This window comes from Callorhinchus milii, unplaced genomic scaffold (assembly GCF_018977255.1).
Source record: "Callorhinchus milii isolate IMCB2004 unplaced genomic scaffold, IMCB_Cmil_1.0 Scaffold5, whole genome shotgun sequence".
In the NCBI taxonomy this organism is placed as follows: domain Eukaryota; kingdom Metazoa; phylum Chordata; class Chondrichthyes; order Chimaeriformes; family Callorhinchidae; genus Callorhinchus; species Callorhinchus milii.
Window position 1 is genome coordinate 56,949,256 of NW_024704746.1, and position 27,798 is coordinate 56,977,053.

The window sequence follows — 27,798 nt, forward strand, 5'->3', positions numbered from 1 at the left end:
GGGAATTATTGGTCGCATAAAGAATATCCTAGAATGAATCCAGGCTGTTGGTGAGATTACTGTGAAAAACCCATTTGAAATAACATTAATGGATCATTGATATTGACCTGAGGGCAGGCAGACAGGATTTTCGTTTAGCATGTAAAACGAAAGACACCTCTTCAAATGTTACAGGATTCCCTCAGTACTGTGGACAATGAGCTCAAATTCCAATAATGACTTGAACCTGTAACCTCCGACTCAGAGGAAAGACTGCTGGGAACTGAGCCAAACTGATACCAGTAAAGACAAATACGTAAATATGTAAACCTATATATTGTTCCCAATACTTCACCTCACTCAGCTGGAAAATATTCATAGGACTTTGTTGCTGAAGCAAAAGGAAACTTTTACTGTGGTGCGTACGAAATATGTAATCTACCTAGATAAAATGCTGAAATACATCAAAGCCAAAACTTGTATAATAATAATAATTATAATCCTTGCATTTGATATAGCGCTTTTCACGTCGGGAGGACGTCCCAAAGGGCTTCACACTGTAATGTGAATTGACTGTATATTTGTGGGCGAACGCGGCAGCCAATTGCGCACAGCAATGTCCCGCAAACAGTCGTAGATTGAAATTGACCAATTTATTTTTGTTTGTTTTTTGGAGGGATTATTATTATTAGGCGTGTGGAGTAAGGAAACTTGCCCAAGGTTTCGCCCTCTGCCTGGAATTGAACTCAGGTCTCTCGCTTGCAAAGCGAGTGCTCTAACCACTGAGCTACAGGACTCCACAATAAAATTATATAATAAAATATAAAATAAAATAGTATAATATAATATAATAATAGTATAATAAAATTAACAAATGTGCTTGCTGAGTAATGATTCTATATTAAAGAACCATAATTCCCCATGATAATCGTTTTAACATAACTGCTTTTCAGTGTATTCCATTTTGTCTCCTACCCCCACAAAACAAAAATTCTATTAAATCCTTGTGTTTTCCAGTCCACACAGAATAGCCACTGATATGAGGAGCCAAAGGGCTGATGGTGAATGTGAAACTGTTTCTCAGTCTAAACCCACAAGCTGAAGTATAGATAAGGTGAACATTACAATGGACGGGTAAGAATTTAGTTTTTCTTTGGTAGAACCTCATTTATTTTGCACATTTCTTGTGCGTTTTTTTCCCCATTCAGCTTCCGTTTGATCAGGTAGCTTTTAATTTAACTTTTGTGATTTGTTGACTAATTTTTCTATTTTCTCTACTAAGGATGACTTGCGAGACAATAAACCATATCAGTAATAGTTTCGATCAAATTAATTCATAGTAGTCAAGTATAGTAGCGACAATTCAATTTTACAATAACCTAATAAAATAACAAGAGAGTGGTTATGATCAGTTACCTTCTCAGATAAATTTGGCACTAAGTCTGTGGTGTGAGCTTCCCTCCAGACTCTTCACCAAACTGAGCTAAACTTCCATCTTTTACACCCAAAGTTAGTTCATGTGACCCTTGCAGGCAAATGCAGAATTCAAAGATTTGTTTTGCTCATCACAATTCAAAGTTAAATTGTCCAATCATATTTTGAAACTGTTATTACCAATCACCTTACTCCACCTTGGGTCATTTGTACTCTCACCACAAAGGAATATGGTCCAAGGGTCTCCCTAAACATGACACATTTCAGTCATAAAACATCTTTTTAACAACTCCTGGCTTTTTGATATCTTTTTCGATACAACTTGCATTTATATGGCACCCCTCACTCAGGGTGGTGTCCCAGAGTGCTTGACAGTGGTGGAGCACGACGCTGAGCTGGAGGAGGTGACCGTAGGCATGGTCAACGAGAAAGGTCTTCAGACGTGATCTGAAGATGGGGAAGGGGCAAGGCAGAGGGATAGAGGAAGAGTGGTCCAGAATTTCAGGGTGAAGTGGCACAAAACACAGCCATTGACGGTGGAACGGAGGGTATGAAGGTCATGCAGAAAGCCGGAGCCAGTTGAAGGGAGACAGTAGGTAGTGGGTTGGGGGGTGAGCAAGTCGGAGAGGTGAGGGAGGGCCTGAAGGGATTTGAAAACGAGTGGGAGGATCTTGAAGTCGATCCGCCTGGTCAGAGTCTTGATGGCATCTCTACCCCAATTACTAAGGAGAATACCTTACATATTTGTCCCTTTGCTGGTTCTGAGAAACAAGAAAGACACCACAGACAACTGCATCTAATCAACCTCCATGTGAACTCTTTCCTTACACTGTCATGTTAAAAGTATCTGGTTTCCTGTGGTCCTTGTTTGGAAGATGAACTGTTTGCAGCTTTTTTCAGTGTTCATCAAACCAGCTGCATTGACCAGTGAATGAAAGTCCTGTATTCCCTATTCTTTGTGACTCTTGCCTTAGCACCAACTGAAGCGTAAATCTAATTGCAATTCAAAGATTTAGAAACAGGGTTTAACCAGTGTGTACACATACAATCAAAGGGTTTTTATTTGCAAAGATAATGGAAGGAAAGTATTTGGGATCATTCACTAAAAGATTGTGGAGTCCTGTAGCTCAGTGGTTAGAGCACTCCCTTTGCAAGCGAGAGACCCGAGTTAAATTCCAGGCAGGACAAAACCTTGGGCAAGTTTCCTTACTCCACACGCCTAATAATAATCCCTCCAAAACCAAAAACAATAATAAATTGGTCATTTTCAATCTATGAGTGTTTGTGGGACATTGCTGTGTGCAATTGGCTGCCGCGTTCGCCCACAAATATACAGTCAATTCACTTTACAGTGTGTTCTGTGAAGCGCTTTGGGACGTCCTCCCGATGTGAAAAGCGCTATATCAAATGCAAGGATTATTATTATAATAAAAATATCATTCTAACTTTGTACAGATCATTGGTCTAAATTTGGAATAAGGTGTGGGTACAGATCATTAGTCTAAGCTTCATAAGCTTTAAAAGATGAAGTTTAGATGAAGAAGGCTCTTCAGTCAATCCGATCTTATCCTTCCAGAATACCCACCCTACCATCTTCCTATAACGACACTGAGCACTTTTAAATGGGTCCAGTGAATTGGCCTCAACCACGCAGCCTGGTAATGTGTTTCAGTGATTAATTAGCTTTTGGGTAAATAAATACTTTGCTCTATTTGTCCTGAAATTATCATTTGCAACTTTAAACAATCTTGTTCTGCTGCCTCAGTGCATCCGAAAGTATTGTTTTGGGTTTAGTTTCTCAATCCCATTTAGAATGTTTGCCAGTGATATCAATGGCAAGCTATAGGGTTTTAGCTTTTAGATTCCAGCAGTATGCCAATGCACACTATAGGGTCCCCAAACCTCTGTCGCAGAATAGATACAGTATATTCTGTGAAGTGCTTTGAGACATCTAGAAGATGTGAAAAGCGCTATATCAAATACAAGGATGATTATTATTATTATAACAATCTATCTTTGGAATTTCTATGTGTAGGTGAGATGCATGAGATTCTCAGTTTGGTTTGGAGACTCTTGGGTTTCCACATGTGTCAAGACACCCAGCTGACCCAAAAAATGTTATATAAATGGGAGTTGTTATCTTTATAAGATCACCTCTAAGATATCTCTGTTTTAAGATTAAAGAGCTCCATCTTTCTAATCGTTTCTCTAATATGATAGATCATTCCAGTTGTTCTCTTCTGAACTGCCTGGGAACTGCCCCTACGCATGGCAACCCCAACTATATGCAGGGTTCTAGGTGGGGCCTAACCAAAGGACTCAAGTATGATATTAAACAGAAGTCCTTCTGACTGTTCTGGTGGATGTTAAAGATCCCATGGCACCATTCAAAGACAGAAGGGAGTTTCTCGTGGTGTTCTGGCCAACAATTCCCCACATAAAAATTGGTCATTCACTTCATGGCTTTTTGTAGGACATTGCTGTGGCTCTTGCATTTACCAGGACTACCAATACAGATTCACTACAATTTACATTAAATAAAACTTTGTGAGGTGATTTGAGGTGTTTCAACAACAAGTATATCAAATCCAAGGATTACTTTTTTACGCATTTCCTAGTCTAACTTCTAATGCAGTTCCTTGCATTTATCAGTTTTGAAGCACTCCCCAGCGGCCCGTGAAAGGAAAGGTGCAGTAAAAACAGTGATGATAAAGAGCATGGAATTTTTTTTAGGAAGTAATTGTTTTGCAAATGACCTTCCAAATTAACCACAGCAGAAAAACACAATCAGTCATCTTTATCTTGCATAATAAACCAAGCTGAGAAGGGACACAAAGCTTTTCTGTACCACGTAACTGTATTTTCTATTATAAGTCATCATGAATGCAGCAAGATTTAGTACGGATTAAAAATTTCCCATTCCGATGCTCTACCTCTTAAAGTAGAAGTAATTAGCCTGCTGCTAATTTGACGTCTTGCCAAATAAAAACTTCTATTTCCTAAAAGAACAAGAGAACTGAGAACTGCATGTACATGTCAGTGACTAATGATACTCATTCATCATGACCGGGCTGTAGCGAAGGTAATACAGGTGAAGTATGGCAATGATTAAAGTGAATAAATGATCCCAAATGTAGGGACGAATGCTATATTATGTAAAGTTGGTAAGTTTATAAAAGAGCTAACAAAATTAGAACAAGTAAATGTTTATATTTTTGAAATCCACAAGAGTAACAGCTCACAACTAGTAGCAAAGAACAAAGTCTAAACAATTCATCTGTTACAAAGAAATTCATTTTGAATTACTACAAACCATCACATGCCAAACATATCGTATAAGTTAAATTAAGAACTTTCACCAAGAAGATTGTAATGTGTACATACTTCCAACTGATTTCAAAGATGATATAATGTAAAACCATAATACAATGACTGCAAAACTAACCTATTAAATATTCATTAAAGTTGTGTAAATAAAGCAGTCAAAATTCATGCAGCCAGGCAAATAACAAAAAGGAAATAATTAAATATTTCATGCTATTTTTCCTACAAAATAAGTCAGTTCACTTGTTGCTTAGTTTAGTTCTTAATCTGGGCATTAGCACGGTGAGAAGTTAGCCTCTAGCAAAAATTGGGAGTTGAATGAACATAAATTTGATAGGAAACAACTAAGTATCTGATAAGAGGAAATGTTTTAAATGTTTGCTTAAAATTAAAGTGACACTGTTCAAATTCAGATATCAACCAAACTGCATACTTGCTTAGACTACGAAATCAGATCTGAAAGAGACCTTGTTTAGATTTACAAACATGTTTTTAACATGGAAACTAGAGTTAGGTAAGCACCACTATGTTTGGGTAAAACCTATTGAGGATTTAAAACAAACAGGACTGAAATAAAAGTTCATCCTACCAAAATAGGAATACCCCAATCCCAATCCAAGCAAAACACAACTGTAATATAATGATCCAATAATTAGTTCAGGATGCTAATTGTGAGCAATTTTCCAAAATTATTTCATAGCAAACACCTTGGGTGTATTTTCTTTTACTTAAGTGCTTTTTTGCATTTCTTTATATTGAGTCGCTGAATGAATGATTTAAAGAGCAGCAGTACACATTTTTGCAATTCAGGTATTTTATCTGCAATTATAGCTTGGTCGCCAAGCTACCTGAAAATAGCAAAAAGTATCTATCAATTGGTCTAATGAACCTGAAGAGCCTTCTCTTGCCAAAGAAATTTCAATTTTGGTGAATTTTTTTTATCTGCGCCATGTAACAAAGCATTTTGTCACACAAGCATTCAAATTAAGTTACTCTTCAATTTGAAGTCCACTCATGCCACTTACATCAATCATGTACACTTTGAAACAAAGCAAACAATAATACAGGAAAACCAAACCACCCACATTAACCACAAAACAAAAGCAACTCTAGTCAGCAAATATTAGCAAACTCCAACACAGAATTCAAACAAACATATTATTTGACTCTAGCAAATAATGGTTAGAGACACCATGCTAGGTGACCAATGTATATACAACTGCATACAGTGTTTTACCTTCTTACCAGAAGAAGAATGCAGAGAACAGAACACAAAGCAAATGACTGCTGGTGTCTGTAATTAATCAGAATGCTCTATTAGTGAATTAACACCAGTATCAACATTCCATTCACATAGTGAACACATATTACGTTACGCAGAAGCTCCCCACACTCTCATACTACAATAAATATATATCTGCTATGTAAAAAATTTAAAATACTCAACTATTTAAATCTCTATTAATAGTTACTAAAATAATTGCTCAAACTATAATCTATCATTGCTTACAAATTAACAGCAATTCGCACTCAGAATATCCATTCAGATTGCATTGTTAAGATGTAAAGTACAGTAGAAGAAAGGGAAGATACTAATATGAGTTGCAAAAAAAAACCTGTGCAAGAAACCCCCCGCCCACTAATCTATACTCCAATTAGCAGTAGGTTAAAAATCCCAACCATCATCGTTAATAAACCAATTTAGATGAAGCAACTAAACATTAAATATTTAAACAAAGCAATTGCAAATTGTTGCATTTTAGGTGCACAATTTGTTTGGATTGCTCCAAGTTTCAAACCAGAGCATCTTGCACCAGAGTAATATAAATTATTGAATATCACATTTACATTCTCCATCTTGTTAAGTGTAATTATAAAATTAAAAATTTATAGAAAATTACATTTTGAAACAAAAACTAAAGTTATTAAATTGGTATTTCGCTTTGAAGGCGTAAACAGATGTTAATGGTTTTAACAATCAATGCAAAAAACTTTTTTTTAACAAGCAAATAAACCTAAAGCATCAGGATTACATGAATGGCAGAACTCAAAGATTGTATTTTATGACATGTGGAGTCCTGAGGTTTCTTTGCATCTTAAACTGCATAGGAGTTCAGGATGTCTTTTGTGTAGAATGCTCTATTCCTCTTACAAAAAGCTTGATCAGCTGGCAGTGTACTCTGCAAGGAAAAATTCAAACATTTAGGAAGCTGATGTTTGCTCTCTCCCCCCCTGCCCCCCAAACAAAAAAGCAAAATATTATAGTATATTCCTCACTGCAGTAAGGAATTGTTACTTTACTGTGCCTCTTGCCCTGGGTCACTCTTGTGACATCATGGGCAGAGATCCCCAGAACACTCTATGCTAAGAGATGGCATATCCCAGATAATGAGCAGCAATGAGTAAGGCAAACCAGATGCTGGGCTGTATTAAAAGGGTAATATTGAGACAAAATAGTGGGGTAATCCTGCCATTTTATAAATCACTTGTGCGACTGCACTTGGAATACTGTGTGGAGTTCTGGTCACCACAATATAAAAAGGATATTGAGGCGATTGAGAAGATACAGAGGAGGGCAACCAAAACGATTGAGGGGATGGAGGGACTGGACTACGGGTAGTAATTAGATAAACTGGGCATGTTTACACTGGAGAAGAGAAGGTTGAGGGGTGATATGATTACAATCTTTAAGATTCTGAAGGGAATAGATAATGTAGACTTGACAAGCTGTTTTATCTTGTATTGAAGAGTAGAACCAGAGGACATGCGATTGAAAGGGGGTAAATTCAGAACGTATCTGTGGAAACACTGCTTCAGTGAGCAAGTAGCAAGCTTATGGAACAGGCTCCGTGGGAGACAATAGAAGCAGAAAATGTTGTTTGTTTCAAGAACAATTTAGATAGATTTCTGCTAGAAAATAATATCTCGGGATACAGTACATAGCTTGGGAGACGACACTTCAAGCGACTGCTAGAATGGTGGAAGGCAAGCTACAAGGATCTGGGTCTTCTTTCGCCTAGCAAATTTTTATGTTGTTATATAATACACAAGAGTAAAATTCCTCATTACAAGTAAGCTATATTTTAATATACATTTAGTTCTCTAATAAATGGGAGTACTTTGAACAGAAAGTACTTGATCTCTCTTTTTAAATAACATACAGAAGAACCATGATTTTTTAGTAAATACAGATCATCCTTAAGCTAGATTTTTTAATAGGGTCCAAATTCTTCCCCCATTGTTCACATGCAAATGTGAGTTTTTCAAATCTGTCAGTTGCCAAATTTAAACCCTTTGCATTTTTCTCTCCTGCAAAAACATTTCTATAATGTCATTTAAAGAGACAATGAACAAAGAATTGTCAAAACAATTGAGAACAGTATTACATGACACGGTTACAAAAAAATACAAAAGACTTTCCTTTTCGATCGTGTAGTCATGAAATATCATCTGCTCTTTGCCTAAATCAATAATTGTGATTCTGAGAGAGAGGCAGCATATAAATGTAGTCTAATTAAACTAAGGTATATTCTGTTGAAAGAATGCCAATTTAGGAATGTTTTGCTTAAACAGATTAGGTCATTACATTCCCAAAGAAAGTTGATATTGATTCAGATGGCTGGAGTACATGGAAGTGGTTATTGTGTTCTGAAAGGATTGTGTTCATTTGTTTTATAACAGTTTTTAGAACAGCCTGTAGCCTTTTAGTAAGAGCAAACACTTACATTTTCTTATTTAATGTCAATCTTTAGTTTGTTGAATGAACAACAAATTCTATATAGGCTCAAAATAAACTTACAAGCTTGAAACCTCAGTCCTTCTCAACTTTAGCTCCACTTTGAACTGAAGTGCTTACTGTAAATATTCCCTCAACTAAATGCATAAATCTTTCTAGGTTTTCCCCGCAATAATGCAAGTGTTGCTGCATGTCATATGGCTACAGTGACATTGATTTGCAGCACTGAAGTTCCAGGCAAAACAAGTTGGGGCATTAACATTCATATCCATACGTATGGCATGTATACCAAGATATGAATGTTGAAGATGAGTCATAGTCACCATGTTCACACTTTAGATCTATGTGGTTGGAGCCCAGAGATAGGTCGTACGAACAAAGTCGTTGCACTTAGAAGAATCAATGGATTTAAACAGTTATTTAAAACTTCAAATAATTTACATTAGGCAGAGTATAAGTCATCTAAGAAACTCTTTTTTAAACAATGAATGCCAAGCAACATTACTTGAAGAAATGTGCATCGATGGTAATGGGGAAACATTCCACTGATTGGTAAAGTTACCAATCCTATGGACATGGGTTTAGAAGGGAAATTGCCTTTTGTGATGCAGATTTGAACCATTCATAAAGAAAAAATGATTTGCAACACTGTCATAACAATCATGCTCCTATGCACTTAACTGACACTTAGCCACTTAATTCTAAGCAACAGAATAGAACATACCTCACTTCAACGGCTGCATGTTCAATTATCTCTCCATCACAGTTCCAATTACTATTAACCTGTGAACAACCGCAGGCAGGATGATCGCTGCAGAACTGACCAAAGAGATTTTTACCAACGTCCCTGATGTCAATGTTGTCCTCTTCACTGTATTTTGGTGTAAATATGAATTGCTTCACTCGGTAAACCTCGACAAAAGCAAGATCAAACTGAAGACAAGAAAACATATCTTCATATTAAATTCTGAATGCATAATATTTCAGAACATTTTGTCACCTAAATACAAGAGGAAAGTGTTTAATAAGTTACACGTTTATTCAGCTGCTGAGGAGTAAGTTATCCTAGTGTTTAAACTGCTGAGGCTGGCATGAACCCGAGATAAAAAAATTATGTAACAGTGAGAACATCCTCTGCTCCACACACATTTTTCCATTGGCATATGCTTCAGCAAAGCTGCAATATTGCTAACCTATAATTACCAGTTTAAGGCATTGGACAATCTACAGTATTCGATGTTTCAAACTATCATGTCACAGCTTAGTGTGTAATAATGCAATATTGGAAGAGTTTTGAAAATGTGGACATTTCTTCAGTGATTTTGTGCAATCGTGCCATACTCTACAGGTGACTGTAAAATGGTCATATACATTTTTAAACTATTTTATAAACACTGTACCTGATCATCTTTGTTTGTATGTCTGATGAGATGTCTCAGGAAATTGAATCGGGAGCATTTCCGAACTAGTATCAGGTCGATGGTTCCATCTGCCAAGTGTGCAGCTGGTGAAAGACCCATTGGACTTTTTGAACATGCACAACTCATGTTTGCTGCATTTATGGCGAGAAACTTTCCCTTGACAACCTTCCAATCTTCTTCCTCTAAAGTATGAAAAATGAAAGCTTTAATTTAAGGAATTCCAGATCTTTCAGCAATTTGGTTGTGATAACAACCAAGCACTCTGAGACGTCGTCCGGAGTGGAGGGCGCTATACAAATCCAAATTATTATTATTATTGTTGTTGACAAGTCACTAGGATGTGATAGGTTCATTGAAAAGAGGTTGATGTTAAGATTCAACAGGAAAGACAAATGAGGTGGTTTATCAGCAAGGTGTGTTGCATGAGGTTCTAATTAGAGAAATATCAGAAGAAGTAGCAGTCAATAGGGTGTCAATAGTAGTGGGAGCTTCAATGGAAAGATGCCTTCCAATGCCTTTCTATTTCCTTCTTGAAATCTACAATGGTGTTCCATATCCCAACTGCTCAAGATGAAAAAAATTCCTCCAAAGTTCTCTTTTCGCTAATCTTATGGCTATTTTATATCTGACTCCTCTTTCAATGGAAATCACTTCTTCCTATTTATCCTCGCAACAATCCTCATAATTTTGTACACCTCAATCAAATCTCCTCTCAATTTTCTCTCCTTCAGTGAAAACAGGCCTGGCTCTCCTATCTCTCCTCATAACTGTAGCCTTTCATCCCTTAAATCCTCGTAAAGCTCCTGCACCCCCTCCAAGGTCTTAAGATGTCTCCTTAAATGAGCTGCCCAGAACTGGAAGCTATATTCCAGTAACCAATAATTTATACAACTTTAACATAATTGCTTTACTTTTGCACGCTATGTCCCTGTGATTCAAATCCAGCATACCGTTAGCCTCATGGATATAATTTCACCATAAACAAAGCTAACTTGTACAACAACAACAAAATTACATTTGTATAGTGCCTTTCATGTCGGGAGGACGTCCCAAGGCGCTAGATAGACAGTTACGGACCCGAGCTGGGGTCGGTGGGGGAGGATGGAGGGCAGGGGGAGGATGGAGGGAGATCGAAAGCATGGTCCAAGAGGAGGGTCTTAAGGTGGGTCTTGAAAGGCGAGTGGCGAGGGAGACGGGAGACGGAGGGACTGTGGGTTGGAGTTCCAGAGGGTGGGTGCAGAGTGGTGGAAGGCCCACCCGCCAATAGTGGGGTGAGCAAGGCAGGGGATGTGAAGCAGGCCAGAGCCCGCTGAGCTGAGGGAGCGAACAGGATGGAAGGAGAGGTAGGGGGGAGCAACACTGTGGAGGGTTTGAAGGTGAGGACCAGGATCTTGAACTGTATCCTCTGTGTGATGGGAAGCTAGTGAACCAGTGTACCAGTTAAATCTGATATATTATCAGATTAGTGAGGAACAGGGAACAGAGAGGAAAGTGAAACAATCTGATGGCAGTATTAATTATGTAAGAGACAGACACAAGCAGATATTTTCAACAGTTAATCTTTGGTAGAGGTTAAGAGTTCACGGATGTAATAATGGGGCTATATGGGTAGTTGGGCCAGTTAGTGCAATGTTTTCTAATATTTTAAAAAGTGTGCTTTAAACAGTAATGAATTATAATACTTACATTCGATATTTCACAGGGGGAATGTCTCAAAGCGCTTCACAGAACATACTATGAAGTGTAGTGATTATATTTTGTAGGCAAACACAGCAACGAATTTGTGAACCACAACGTCCCACAAATAGCCATAAAGTGAATGGCCAATATTATTTTGGGGAATCTTAGCCAAGATCCTGGAGGAAAAAAATCTTCTCTTTTTGAATAGTGCCAAGATCTTTAATAACCACCGAACAGGAAGACAGAACCTTAAAAATAGTGTCCTTACAGCCTCTAATAGAGATAGGAATTTCCACCAGGCAAATCAAGTCTGGTGNAAAAAAAGACAAGTTAGACTATTAGACAAGTAAATACAAGTTTGAGATTTATATTGGATGATACTTAATTGGATGATTTAAATTAAGATTCTGAAAGCATTTTCACTATTCTTGTTTCTTGCGGAGTCCTGCAGCTCAGTGGTTAGAGCACTCGCCTTGCAAGCGAGACATCTGAGTTCATCTCCAGGTAGGGCAAAACCTTGGGCAAGTTTCCTTACTTCACCCACCTAATAATAATCCCTCCAAAGCAAAACAATAATAAATTGGTCATTTTCAATCCACAACTGTTTGTGGGACACTGTTGTGCACAATTGGCTGCCATGTTTCGCAATATATATATATATATACACACACACACATACGGTCAATTCACTTTACAGTGTATTCTGTGAAGCACTTTGAGACGTCTAGAAGATGTGAAAAGCGCTATATCAAATGCAAGGATTATTATTATAATTTTGTAGATTTTGGCGTACTAGCAAATCTTACCCGCCACATGTTTCAGCTCCTGTTTGTTGTTTGATAGGTCCAACAGTTTTCCACTGTATTGGCAAACATAGCATCTGAAATAGAGCACATGACATTCCAATTATTTATGATCATTACGAGTCTTGGTTTTAATAAGCATGAAGAAAATCTGAGCAACAAAGTTCCGCTGGAAAAAAAGTTACTTATCACAGGATTTATCAACTGCAATTCATCTTTGTCTGACAATGTAGATTGTTGTGTGTTTACACAGTTTTCATATTTAAGTTGTAAAATTCCATTTTTGTGAATAATTAAAGTTCAGGCAAAATTGGGAAACATATCAGTTCAGTCTTAATTTAGAAGCTGGTCTTCCACAGTTTAAATAATCAGCTTACAAGCTGGGACTGAATTTAGCAATATTCCACAATTTTGTGTATTACATTTATTTGTATTAATTTCTTCAAAAAAAATTTGTTCACTTCAATCCACAACTGTTTGTGGGATACTGCTGTCCGCAATTGGCTGCTGCATTTCGCCCACAAAATATGCAGTCAATTCACTTTACAGTATATTATGTGAAGCGCTTTGAGATGTCTCAAAGACATGATAAGGCGCTATATCAAATGCAAGGATTATTATTATTATCATCTTACAGGCTAACACTGCCATATTGGGGCATTAACATCAGAATAAGTGAAAACGTCCCTTCTTCAAATGATCTTGCTTTGGATGTATGTGGGGAGTTGGGTATTTGGGAATTCTGTTGCCATGTTTAAGTGTGCCAAAACCAAAAGTCCACATATCTATGCCACCCCTTTTCTGAAGTGGAGTATATGTTCTCTCCCCAAACCTGTTTACTGAATTTGAAGAAGTGTTTGGCACAGGTTGGCTTCAGGACCCCAAAGTGAGTGAGATTGAGTACTGTTGGACTATAACCAGCTAAAACCACACATCATGCCATCACAAACAGTGACACTGGCAAGCCTCCCACTGATTGTCTAACTAGTCCACTAAGGCTTTGGCATGCAGGGTTAAGCAGGAGCTTAGTGGGAAGAATTCCTGTTCCAGTGCTTCTCCAAATCCTGCTGATGAACCAGGCAAGCTAGTCCAGTGATCATCAGTGCCCAAGAATACTCCAGATACACCTCCCTCAGGAAATGAACTACTGAAACTGTAACAGGAAAGCAACTCAATTTTGATGTTTCATTACCAGACAAGTCATCTTGGAGCCAACTCACCTCCCTAGGTCTACCATTTCATGATAACCTCTTAAATGAAATTGTTATGCAGTATACATCAAAGATAATTGAGAGCAGATTAGTAAAGTACAACAACTTAGGTGCTAAGCTCTGTAACCAATAAACTTACTATGCTGACATTATGGCATGGGGATACAAACATGGCCGGAGTGAGTAGTTACAAGGCTGTAATTAAACAAAATTAAAAAACATGGATTTGGTAGAAACAGTATTGCTGGAATACACGTACAGGCATTTGAAATGTTATACATGCTTATAAATATTATACATGTCACACCACCTTTACTGAATCTAGGGCGCTTACCCAGCTGTGCACCGACTCTCATCTCTTGGATTTCCTAATGTTTCAGTTGCTGGCAAATACAAAACAGTTCCCTCATAGCATTGGTGAGAAAGAAATGTCTTGAAACCTGCAAAAATAGTGCGATATGAAAAATGCTGAAACTGGTTTACTCAACGAGCACAGCAGACCATGCTATCCATAACACAGAAAGGCAAAAACAAGTCAGGGGAAGGTGTGTTGACTGAGCATACATTCTGGGGTTGTTTCCACCTGCATTCCTGGTGTCTTTATAATGTAAAAAAAGCATTTGCATTTTATTTTAACACCTAAAATAGCCGCCCAAACACTTTACAGTAATTGTCAAGTACTGTGACTGTTTTCTGTAAGTAAATAAATAAGGCAAATACTTTGCACTGAGCAATTTCCCGTAAAATCCATAAAATGAATTAGAGGATTGTTGGACACCAGGAAAAATGCCCTTCCCTTTTTGAATAGTATCATATAACCATTTAGAACTGAGAATAGGCAGATGGATGCACTCTCCTAATACTATGCCCTTTTGTCAGCCAAAACTGGAAGGAGTGACTTCAGCTGACCTCAGTGTCAGGAGTTAAGGGTGTGTGTGTATATGTTGTTTGTGTGTTTATGTCTGTGTGGTGTTTGTGTGTCTGTGGTGTGTGTGTGTGTGTGTAGGGGGCTGCTGATTGTGACCCATGATGGAAAGCACAGATATGGATGTTGAGTAAAGACAGGATTGAGCTTAGCTGTAATGTTACTCGCTAACAACTTGCATCTAGGCTCAACTTCTGGTACACTTAAGAAAAACACCAACGTCCAAGTTACCAGGTCACTGTTGACAGACCTTGGTGCACACATGTGATGTTACTTCATGAGTGATGTGAATGTGAACAGGAAGTGTTGTCTGCATCAACTCAATGGTCCAGAAGCTGACATTTGTTTTGTGGAGTGAGCTGACCAGCAACCACTGTTGAGCACGAGGCGGTTATCACTCCTTACAAACCCGTGTAGTCACAAGCTCCACCACCCCCACCCCCGTTATAAATATGAACCATACCTTGGCCTCATGATCTCTGGCCTGGGACTCCACCCTTCTCAGCCCAGCCCCAGCATGAAACAGACCATGAGACGTCTAGAAGTTGTGAAAAGCGCAATATCAAACGCAAGGATTATTATTATTATCGTCATCTTCTTAAGAGAACGCAAACTCCACCCTTCGAGCCTTCCTGAGGTCCTAGTGCCCACTACATTATTAACTACCATTACCTGAAAAATCATATCTTGATGGACCCATCCAACGATTATTTTCGCTGTCCTTCAGCACATCACCATAAAATCCATATCCTAATAAAGATACTGAGTACTTCAAAAATGTGTTGTTATGATGAACTGAGCTGACATCCATAGGTTGAGAATCACCTGTTATGAATAAAAGTAAAATGTAAACTACGTAAGTGCTAGAATTATCTCTGAGAATTGCTGTCAGTACTCTGTACTCCTGAATGCTTAGGAAGTAAGCAGAATGTAACATATGTTAAGCTACTTCCATGAATACAGATAGTGGAGTTGGGAGGGGCGGGTTAAACAATATTAAACATGTTAAACATGTAAATAGATACTCAAATTAGTATGGCAATATTATAAATATTTTCTTCAATAAAACTTAAAAACTGTAAGACTAGTTATATAATCTCCATACTTTGTTTCAAAATCAGTTGAGCCCTTTATATTAACATCTTATACCTAAACTGATACAATCCAAGGCACATATGATAATAGATACACATCTTTATGGATAATATATTTTTCTGACTTTGTACTTCTCTCCCTCCTCCAGATGACTTCCAGCTGTCAACATACAACACAAAATTACATTTGTAAAGCGCCTTTCATGTCAGGAGGACGTCCCAAAGCACTGGGACATACTAACCTACAATGATGTGCAAGGCAGATGTCACGGGATCATTCACTCCAACTGTTGCATAGCATATGCAATCCGTTGAACCTGTAAAGACAACGTGTTATAATACTAGAAGGCTGCTGAGATCTGCAACTTTTTAATTTCAAAATTTTAATCACTATACATATTCTGCCTAGAAATTAAGCTCTTTAATATAGCAGTCAATCATTGTTCACATCCATAGGGTAGTAAATGTGAAAATGAATTATTTTATTTGAGTTCCACGGCTTACAATTTAGCAGTTCTTCTGAATTGTACTTCAAGAATATACAAAGTAAGTTTTATTTGTTATGAAACACTATTTGATTTAAAGGAAAATGTACAAAAACCGTAGAATGAAGAGTTAATATCAACAAAAGGATTGGCCTTGTAAACAAATATACCCTAATTTAACAAAGGTGCCTCAAAATTAACTATTTTGCTGGAAATGTTTGATGACTTTGATGCTTACTTTTTGCTAACCACTTGAAAATTCTAAACGTTCCCCGCTACCATAAGGTTTTTAATATATGTATCTCAAAACTGCAGCAACATTTTCAAATGTTAAACTTCGCTGAAATAATAACATTTTGTTGAACTTAATTTCCTGAGAGAGCTAAATAGCTACACGTTAAACTTTCAAGATTAAAATACTATGAAATTTATTTGAAATCCTTGAAGTAACAATGACAGGCCAGGGCATTTATCTTAAATCTAGAGATAACATTTCCATAATTGCAAAAGCATTGGAACGATGGTGTTCGACCATCCACATTAATTCTTAATTTTATAATCCTCAATTATATTTTTAGCCTGATATTTAACTTTTCAGATATTTATCGAGTCCCCCCCTCACCCACCCCCAGGAGTTTTACCAAAACATAAACTCCTTTTGCTGAAGTTCCATTCCACGGATGCAGGAATTTGTGGAGAAATAAATATTTCCTTCTGATCTCTAATCTCCCTTGAAGCTCAGCAATTTTGTACTCTCAGGCTAAATTAAAGAGCTCCTAAGATCTGCAGAATTTATACACCTCAGTGCTGTAAACAGGTTATCAAAGCTCAATCTTTTCTTCAATAAAATTAATCCTGTGAATCCCTCCTCCTACAAGTTGTAAGGGTTGGAATTAATCTGGTTCTTCTTCTCGTATGTGGTCCTTCGGCACTGTTGCCAGTAAGTACACATGTAGTGAAGGATTCAGGCATTCCTCGAACCTCATTTGCTCACCACGTGATCAGGTGATGCTCTTTTCTCTGCTGCTCCTCTATAACTATGCTAGTAATTCACTCAAGCAGTTTCTAATTCTATTATCAGATTTCCCTCCCACCTCTGTAAGAATGCGATCAGCTTCCAACTAGCAAAACTGGTTTTAATGTAGCCAGCACTGGTTACAAGGTACAACTGACAAATATGGATTAGTTTTTTAATAAAGTTTTTCTCCCCGTCTCCCTCCAAAGCTCCCACCAACACTGGACCACTGCTGTTCAATATTTTATTTGTATGATTCTAAATCAACAACACAGAGCATCTGTCAACCTAGATTTAAAATTCACTTGTCTGCTCAGATTGGATTAAGTGAGTAAAACTTGGGTGAGCAACTATGAGATTGCTGGGCCAGCTGTGAAAACAGCAAAGTTCTTAGCGGGAAAACAGTGAGAATATTCCTCCTGGGAAAAAGACTGGTGAGTATTAAGTCAGGAGGGAAGAGAGTAGGCAATGATTTGGTGGAGAATAGGATGGGCTAGTGGGTATAAGCAAGAAGAGCAAGAGTGAGAGAGGTAGCAACAGCTGGCAAACAACATGGCAAACAGCATGTAAGGGGAAATGGCAAAAGGAAGAGCTCAACAAGTAATTAGCAGGAGAGAGCAGCAATAACCAGAGGAAAGAGAACCTGCTCTGTTGATGTCTCACTTTCCTGTCTCAATTTTCCATTGAATAAGCTACAGTATCAGCAGCCATCTGAAATAATATTATGATTTTATGGATTATTCATTTCGTCAGTGATTAAATTCATGAGGAATAGGACAAGCCTTCTCCGGGGACTGCCCATGTGAAAGAAGACTTCATTACTGCAAAATGCCAATATTGGCATCTAATTCAAATCTTAAACCTACAAGAGCATATCTACTTGGACATTGTTTAACTGCGCATCTTTCATTAATGAAAAAGTAAATCCATTTGAATACTTCAGGTTCTTAAAGCGATATACTTCACAATTACCAAAACCTACATTCTAGACAAGTAGAATTCATAAGTGGAAATGTAACCCTAAGTTAGACTTTGCGTAACCTTTTCATGGTCAATTAATATTGTAGTTTTAAGCAATTATTTGTTCTAAGCAAAAAGGTACATTTATAAGTATTTTTTAAATGCTTCAGAGATTATATTAGGTGCCAAACAACAACAATTTTATACACATGTGTAAGAGTAGACGTTTTTTTTCTTTCAAAGGATGTTTCAGTGATTTACAGAGCTGACAAAACACCTGGGTGGGGGGAGGGAGAGAAGATCAAAAGCACAGTTGAATAGATAGGTCTCATCTTTTATTACCCACCACTTATGCTGCTTTATGGGTAAATAATTCTCACCTGCTGGGATAATTCCAATTCTCAGACTACAAGCAACAAGTTTACTATTGGGGTCATTTTGGTCAATACCCGCAATCTTCTGTGTCTGACATATCAGACCGTGAATGACCTCACTGAACATTCCATCACCACCAACACAAACAATGCTGCCAAGTACAAAAAAATACATAAAATACAGGTTACATACAGGCATTGAACCAATTACTGCTCTGTATACTTTATGTAAATTCTATGGGCTTTGAAATTGTTCCTAAATCCTAGAATCCTGAGTGAACGTCACACAGCATAACAACCAAGCGTGCCAAAAATGTTCTATTGTGAAAATAATCATGAGTGACAAGTTTGTTCACTGGTGTGATTATGGATAGCATAAATGAAAACAGAACATGCAAGAGTAATAGTAAAGAATAGAAAAAATAAAAATTACACTTAAATATCTGAAAAAAACATTGAGGTCTTGATATATCAGTTCAGGCAAGTATAGTCCCAGCAGGTCATTTGTGAGGAGCAACACATTGTAGAATAAAAAATGTCACTAATAAATTCTTGCGAAAGAAGGTACTAGTAAGGTAGGACTTTCAGAGGTGCAAAAATATGCACATGTTACAATTCTTCGTGAAAACAAGGTATGTGCATTAACAGGAGGTTACTGGTTAAAAATGATTACACTTAAAATTTAACAAAGTTTTTACATTATTGAGTTCACAAATTAACAGTCGGGGGAAGTTTAAAACAGAAAAGAGAATGGGTAGAAACAGAACAAACAGAAAAGTGCAAAAGCTGTTAACTTTAATAGAATGGAGAATTAGAATAAAAATTAAAACTTAAAAAAGACACAACAGAGTGAATGTCTATAAATTTTTTGTGCATTTGTTTTAATGGTATGGTAGTAATATTAAGAGTATAAATTGTTTTCTGAGATTTACTGTACTTCTGAATTGACAGGATTTTCCAATATCATTGTGTATGTGCTAGAAACCTGCAGAACAGGTCAATACCCGAGAGGCGGGTTATTGACATATTGACGCACTTGTGCTTTCACCAGAAAAAAAATTCGAAAATGTTTTCGTTCTTAATGGATGATCAAAAGACAACTTTACCTGTCAAAAAATCAGTTTTGAATTAGTTTGTTTTCCAATTTGCCTGATGGCACCATTATATTCGACTGAGGAGACACTATAAATAGGATCCATCAGTCTCGAAAAGAGATCTCAGTGGGGGAAACTTGTAAAATCAAGTAGGATTCTGGAACATTCCTTTCACATACCCTAAGTCAGCAGTGAAAGAACTTAGTGGAAGAGAATGGTCGTGAAGCCAAGTAAGTTTAGGTCAGACACTAGAAATATTTATTTGCATAGATGGCAATCAATAATTTTGAGGAAGGGTGGTTTCAGGACTTTGGACTCAGTTGAGAAATAGTCTGATCCAAAAATGGGAACAAGGTATGTTTGGTGTGGAAGATGAGATTAGATGGATTGAGGGAAGTTCAAGTGAAGTTCTACCACAATAGTAAAGTTTTAATATGGGCCTAATTCTCTACCAGGATCATGGTTTTCAATGTGCTACACAAAGATTAAAAGGTCTGATTTGAAAAGGTATCCTAAATGTATTTAAAACAGGGAAAGACAGCAATTAGACAACCTAATCAAGCACGGACTGGAAATCAAACCTGTGACCTTCTGGTCTGAATGGCTTGGTATAGCCTTTACTGAGCCTCCAGCAATACTGAAATATCAATCCTTTGACAAAAATAGCATGTAATATCCTTAACTTTGTCATGAAAGTTAAACAATTGAGAAAAATAAAACTGAATAATTTCAATTTACTGGTAGGAGAATGACATGCACTTGTCAGCAAATGGTAAATTCATCCATCAATGAAAGAAAAATAACACAGGTTGTTTAGTTGAAAGTGTTCTTAAATTACTGAAACAACAAAGTCCACAAATAAACAGTGAATCATCAAATAATGGGGGGGGGGGAGCAAGGCAAGAAAAATGGAAGGGAGAGTGGAAAAAATGCTTTTCATACTTTCAAAAATGGGATTGAAGAGAAAACGCATTCGATATGTTGTCTTTCCATATGATTAAAACATCTAAGAACCCCTCATAGGATTTACCTGAAAGTATCCTGACTGTACATCCTATTTGCCACAGTCATTAATTTCACAGCAATGTCCCTTAAACAGCTAGAAAGCTAATTTAATTGAAAGATTGTTAGCCAGGATACCAGGAGAAATTCCTTCTCTTTTCAAACAGTGCTCAATTTCAACTATACAAGCAGCAACTAACATTACAGTGATTTACTGTGACAAAGTTGATCCAAACTAGAAGAATATTGACTTGAAAAATACGTACCCATCATATATCCTCAGATCCACTTCTGCCAAATGATCCCTTGCATGATTGGCATGTTCAGTTACTGGAAAAAAAATACATAACAAAATCCTCAGGATATAAGCCAAGTAAGATAGATGAGTCATCCACAGTTGACAAACTTTTAGAGGCCATAATATTGGGATGATAGCATGGAAATAATAAAATGCAATATTAATAATCACTTAAAGACATGGATTGATGAAAAGACATCCAGCATTGGCTTGTTAAAGGTAGTTATTCCTTCACAATCTAATAAGATATCAAGGAAAAAAACATATCAAGAAAAAAAGGTTAGTCAAAAGTAGGCTGGGGGGAATTAAGGACCAAGGTGGAAATCTTATTGTGGAGGCAGCGGGCATGGCTGATGTATTGAATGAGTACTTTGCATCTGTCTTCACAAAAGAATTGGATGCACTAAATGCCGCAGTATTGGAGGAGAGAGTAGAGGAAATGGATAGGATAAGTATAAACAGAGAGGAAGTACTGAAAAGGTTGACTGGGCTGAAGGTAGATAAGTCACCCCGTCCGGACGGGATGTGGCCAAGGTTACTATGGGAAGCAAGGTTTTCTTTCAATCTTCGTTGTTCACAGGGGTGGTGCCAGAGGACTGGAGAGTGGCCAATGTGACTCCCCTGTACAAAAAGGACAAACCTGGGAACTACAGGCCAGTCAGCCTAACATCAGTAATGGGGAAACTCCTGGAGACTATAATCCAGGACAGAATAAATCTTCACTTAGAAGAATATGGGTTAATTAGGGACAGCCAACATGGATTTGTTAAAGGCAAATCTTGTCTAACAAATCTAATAGAATTTTTCGATGAGGTAACGGAGAGGGTGGATAAAGGTAGTGCAGTTGATCTAGTTTATATGGACTTTCAAAAAGCATTTGACAAAGTGCCACATGAAAGACTTGTAAGAAAGATAGAAGCCCATGGTATAAAAGGGATAGTGGCAGCATGGATCCAGAACTGGCTGGGAGACAGAAAGCAGAGAGTTGTGGTGAACGGCTGCTTTCCTGACTGGAGGGAAGTCCCCCAGGGATTGATATTAGGACCACTGCTCTTCTTAATATACATAAATGATTTGGACTTGGGTATAGCAAGCACCATTTCCATGTTTGCGGACGATACAAAGTTAGGTAGTGAGAAGGATAGTAGCCAACTGCAGGATGACATAGACAAAATGGTAAAATGGGCAGACATATGGCAGATGAGTTTCAATGTGGAGAAATGCGAGGTAATGCATTTTGGTAGAAAGAATGAGGGGAGACAATATAGGCTGGTAATACAATCTTAAGGGGGGTGAAAGAACAGAGAGACCTGGGGGTTCAGGTAAATGAATCCTTGAAGGTGGCAGGACAGGTAGATAAAGCTGTAAAAAGGGCATATGGGATACTAGGCTTTATCAGTAGGGGCATAGAGTACAAGAGTCAGGAGGTTATGATTAACCTATATAAAACATTGATTAGGCCTCAGTTAGAATATTGTGCCCAGTTCTGGACACCACACTATAGGAAGGATGTTAAAGCATTGGAAAGGGTGCAGAAGAGATTTACAAGAATAGTACCAGGAATGAGGGATCTTGATTATGAGGAAAAGCTAGTGAGACGAGGATTATTCTCATTGGAGCAGAGAAGGTTATGAGGAGACCTAATAGATGTCTTCAAAATCATGAGGGGAGTTGATAGGTTAGAAAGGGAAAAACTGTTTCCACTGGTGGGTGTGTCGGTGACTCGAGGTCACAGATTCAAAATAGTATCTAAAAGAAGCAGAGGGGAGGTGAGAAGAAATTTTTTCACGCAGCGAGTTGTTCGAATCATTGCCTGAAAGGGTGGACGAGGCCGATTCGATAACTACTTTTAAAAACGCAGTGGACGGGTATTTGAGGAGGACAAGTTTGCAGGATTATGGGAAAAGGCCTGGGGAGTGGGACTGACATTACATTGCTCTTTTCAAAGAGCTAGCACAAACTCGATGGGCCGAATGGCCTCTTTTTGTGCTATATGATTCTATGTTTCTAAGAGTGTTCTTTGATTAAAACAGAGGATAGATAAAAATACTGTGATGTATATGGAATTTCAGAATGCTTTGGTAAGGTGCCACATAAAAGGCTTGTTAAATAATAAGGAGCATGACATTAATAGAAAGGTAGCAGCACGGATAGATAATTGGATAAAGTCCAGAGTAGACAGCAGTAGTACATTATTATTCAGAATGGAGAGATGCAAATAGTAATGTCCCCAAGGGTCCACTGCTATTCATTTATATAAATGATCTGGATTCTCGTATGAGGCATAATTTCTATGTTTATAGATGACATAAATATTGCGAGTAGAGCTAACAATGAAGACAATTGTAAGTAACTTCAGAACAGTTTTAAAATCACTCTCACTTTCAAATTCCTCCAGTCTTGCCCAATCCTGCCCGTGACCTTCTAAAACCAAACCGAACCCATTCCCTCTGCTTGGCAGGCACTGACCTACTTTATGTGCCCGCCCACCTCACCATCGGTAGTTGGGCTTTCAGCCTTTCTGCCCCAAAATTCTGAAACTCCAGACAGGAGTCCCTCTGCCTTCCGTTCACAGTCGATCTCAAAATCTTCCTCTTTGACTGTGCCTTCAGTCATCTGGATGTATATCCTATGCAACAAAGGTTACCTTCCAAACAGCTATGCTCTGTGGTAGAATACCATACAATAAAAGAAGCTTTGTACCTCAAGTTGACAAAATTCCAGCAAACAACTTAGAACTTTGGTGTACAACATAATTACAAAGAATCAACATCAACCAGCAACAACTTGTATTTATATGGTGCCCTTCAAGCAGGATAGTATATCAACAAGTTTCTTGGCACTTCACAAAGTAAAAAGATTCTTAGATTAGATGGAATTATAACAACAGTTTGATAAATTCATGGAGAGGGCAAAAGACAAGATATGTTTTCTATGATATTGTAATAACTTAAACCGTTTGTGCAGTATAATGTTAAGAACCCAGGCTGGGTCAGAAATTTGATCAGTGATTTAACATGTCAAATCATATTTCCTGAACCAGGAACCAATTGGTGCAATCGAGAATGGAATGGATATATGGCTGGCAATGCAGATAATAATGTATCCAGGAGTTCCTGTTTCGTGAAATGTACCCTTCTCACACACAAATTAATTATAAGTATACAATTTACATGAGTTATAATGGTGCAGTTTCCTTCACATATACTTTGATGTATTTACCTGGGCAAATACATCAAGAATTGTGAAACAACTATGCAACATCCCTTCTGCAACTATCTACTAGCTATCTGGTGATCAAATAAATTATATTTTCTTCAAACCCTCAGCAGAGTAAGAAACTGAAAGAAGGAAATTAAGATAATTATAGTACTCCTCAACTATGCTCTTATAATCCATATAAATACTTGAGAATTATAGTATATTTACAAAATCAATTATAGTATATTTATAGACAACGAGTTAATGACATTTTTATAGCATATCGGGACAATCATGTCCTCATAAAGGAATCAGATAACCCATGTTAAAAAATTCACAATCCAGTGTGTATTCAGAATGCAGTGTAGCACCAAAATCAAAGTAAATAGCAGTGCTTAGATAATTCCAAAGTTGTTCATTTAAGAAAATGTAGATAAGATAAGCAACTCACCAATCACTTCAGTAGTTATAGAGGCTAACTGAAACAAAGGGGCTACTTTTTTGTCATATATATGTTTGCCTAGTTGTTTTCCTCCGAAAGGATTGATGAATACAAGCAAGTTTTTTGGTCGCACACCTGTCGAGAAAGTAAATGAAATATTTACAGTGCTGAATCTCTACTTTCAAAATCAAATTGTCCAGTTTAGCAGAAAATATATAATTAGAAAGCTATTTATTATCTCCTGATAATTTGAAAAGTACAGAATACTACATTTCATGAGGTACAATAACTCAGCATCCTGAAGTTCTTCAGAATTTGCTCTTTTGAAAAAAATTCAAGGATTTAAGCCTTTACTTTCCAGTTTCAAGCTGACAGACACACACACATACACACACACACACATATTTCAGCATATTTTTTACCTCAACTATTTTAAGAATGCATTACAAATGCGCTGTTCAGAAAACTATTTTAAGAAATAAGGAGCAAACTTGCATTCATACCACAGCTTATCAGTTGAAACAGATCTCTAGATTGACAGTAGTTCAGCTCATCAGATTTCACAAAGTGACAGAGAGCAAGTTTGTCCTGATTAAGTTTACTTTGTTACATGGAACAAATCAAGATAAACATTCCTGAGCATAACAAATTGCAATTACCATTATAGGAGGAGGGGGGAGGGAATACATTAAAAGAAAAATCTATCCATTACATGGCGCAAGTTTGCAGCTAATATTACCATCTCTTATGCAAAGAAAAAAAATCTATCCACAGAAGTTATAATTTAACCATAGCGAACACATAATTAATGTAGTACTAATTAGGCATCCCTCTTGTATACAAATGTTTATTCAATTAGTTTATGAAAATTTACATAACGTGTCAACAGTTTGTGCTAACATTTTTAAAATTCAAGTTGGACTTTGATTCAAGTCAATAGGCATGTTTACCCATTGCTGGTGGGTAGAAATTCTGCCTGGGTTTAGATTTACTCTATTAATATAGCATCTCAGAATGTCCAAAATTTGGCAAATACTTAAATACAGTTTTAATTTTGAAGACTAATTTTAAGAACTACAGAGAATAGGCTTCAAAGTTAAAAATACCTTCTAATTTGAATACCTTCTGGTATCCAGAAAGAAAAACATTACGACAAATTGAATAATTGTGCCCCAAATGTCCACTATAATGTTAGTTTAAATGTTTGACAACTTTACCCTTTTCCCACAAAAAACATACCTTGTAAATCAAGCCGTCTCTGGAGTGCTTGAACCCATTGGTTACAAAGAAGTTGATCACTGCAGTAAAAGGTCACTTCAGCACAACACCAATGGTGCTCTTTTGATCTCTGCACGTAATACACTAAAATATAAAAAGTAAAACCATTATAGATTTGTTTAAAAGCAAGTTAAAATGAAAATATGATGTTGCAAGGCACATTGAGGTTGTGGCAGAATAAAAATGCCATGGATAATCATGTGTTGACATAATAAAACATTCCTCTTTGAAAAGAACTTTGGAGTAGCCATGTACTAATAGAAGTGAAACGCATTCAAAACTATTACTCTACACCCGCAGCAACCTAAATATATAGGAGGTAATATATTTTGGGATTATTTTGATTGAGCGCACTGAACAAATTCTTGGGACGTCCTCCTGACGTGAAAGGCGCTTTATAAATGGAATCTTGTTGTTGTTGTTGAACAAATTCTAGATACAATGTCCAGTTGTTGCCATTCATGACTGATCACAACCTGCATTTCCCTGGTTAAGGAATCAATTAGGAAACAGCATGGTTACTATGAAATTACTATCACTCATCTTCAAGCATTTTCTGCAGTTGACTTTAGCATTTACTGAGNTTTTTTTAAAACGATAGAATTAAATCCACGAAATTAGCTGCCTCATTGAGGTGGGTCAATCACTAACGTGATGGAATGCATTACCTTCCTATCTGCTTGCTTACAAATTAGATCATGTTGCTCTAAAGAATGTCCTTGGAGGCAAATCTCTGTATAATACGAATAAATTGAAGACCACTAACACAATGATTATTACTTCCTCCTCTCGCAGGAGGCCTACTGGCCAATTTTTAGGCTGACAAATTGTCACTGTCATTTCCTGTGTGCTGCAAGATACATTGGCAGCAACCTGATAATCCAGAAATCAGACAATCTCGCTTGCTGATGCAGCCAACTTTATGAAGTGCCAATGGAACTGGTGCAGGTATTTTGGAATGTTTGGGTAAATAAATGTTAGGGTCCACACCCCAAAGCACCTTATAATAGGATTTTACAGTAAATTCTTGTCTTACAGCTATGTCATTATCCGGGCATGGCAATCAGCTACACTATTTTCACCAGAAGTGTTTGTTAACTAGTGTCCATGGTTTTCTTCCCTCTCACTCTGCCCAAAAACATAAAGACAAAAATTGTGTCCCATGGAATATTCAGTTCAGATTGGATGTATCCCTAGGCTTCGAAAATGATTGGTGCTTCACAAATTCTTCTCCTCTCTCTCTAATCCTCAAAAGTATAGTTCATCAGTCTTAGAAAACTTAGTTTAGCACATCTACAACCTCTGCCTCATCAATTTCAAAGTACAAGAGCTCACATCACATTTGTTGAACAGTATAGTTATACTATTCTCCCTGCACTATCATCCCCTCGTCCGACTCCACTGGTTCCCCAGAGGATAGAGTTCAAAATCTTCGTCCTCGGCTTCAAAGCCCTCCATGATCTTGCTCCCACCACAGCCTTGCTCCTTCCCTTGCCTTCTTCAAGGCACACCTCAGGAACCTCCTCTTCGAGTGCGCTTTTCGGCCACCCTCCTATCACTACCCTCCACTCCTCCTGATCAGAACCCTCTGCTGATCCAAATCCCTGACTGTCCAGCACCTTGGGACATCCTTCCGACGTGAAAAGCACTATACAAATGTGATTTGTTGTTGTTGCCTAAAAACTTCCAGGGTGTAGATATTTAATATGTTTGACATTTCTTGTTAATCTTCATTTTCAACTAACGGAGTCATTGTGTTACAATAGTGCAAGTACTCATTTTCATTGGCTGCCATGTCCCTTCTCAGTTTTCACTAGGTTTTTTTCACAAAAAAGCTAAATTGCCAATGTATAAACATTGTAAAAATCTCTTTTCTTTTAATCTCCTTTTTAGACATTCTTACTAATCCATTGGTTTGTTTAATCTGCGTGTTGTATGTACTTGCCTATGTACTTGTTCTGTAAAATATTTTGTAAGAATGTTTATTTATTGGAAGTTACAATTTACAATAGGTTTCAAATATTTGTATTAAATTTAGTAAT

The 27,798-nt window shown here is 37.3% G+C and overlaps 1 protein-coding gene across 1 annotated transcript in view; it reads right to left on the minus strand.

Annotated features, from left to right (window-relative positions):
• Positions 1 to 4,603: 4,603 nt before the first annotated feature.
• Positions 4,604 to 27,798, minus strand: part of cerk (ceramide kinase) — a 31,549-nt gene continuing 8,354 nt past the window's right edge. Inside the window, exons 3-13 of the mRNA XM_007890992.2 lie at positions 25,718 to 25,840; positions 24,488 to 24,613; positions 20,804 to 20,867; positions 18,448 to 18,593; positions 15,850 to 15,924; positions 15,186 to 15,338; positions 13,923 to 14,028; positions 12,381 to 12,454; positions 9,874 to 10,076; positions 9,198 to 9,406; positions 4,604 to 6,917 (exon numbers count right to left, since the gene is read on the minus strand). Coding sequence (XP_007889183.2) covers positions 6,851 to 6,917; positions 9,198 to 9,406; positions 9,874 to 10,076; positions 12,381 to 12,454; positions 13,923 to 14,028; positions 15,186 to 15,338; positions 15,850 to 15,924; positions 18,448 to 18,593; positions 20,804 to 20,867; positions 24,488 to 24,613; positions 25,718 to 25,840 — 1,346 coding nt within the window. The 3' untranslated portion in view covers positions 4,604 to 6,850. The remainder of the gene's footprint in view (positions 6,918 to 9,197; positions 9,407 to 9,873; positions 10,077 to 12,380; positions 12,455 to 13,922; positions 14,029 to 15,185; positions 15,339 to 15,849; positions 15,925 to 18,447; positions 18,594 to 20,803; positions 20,868 to 24,487; positions 24,614 to 25,717; positions 25,841 to 27,798) is intronic.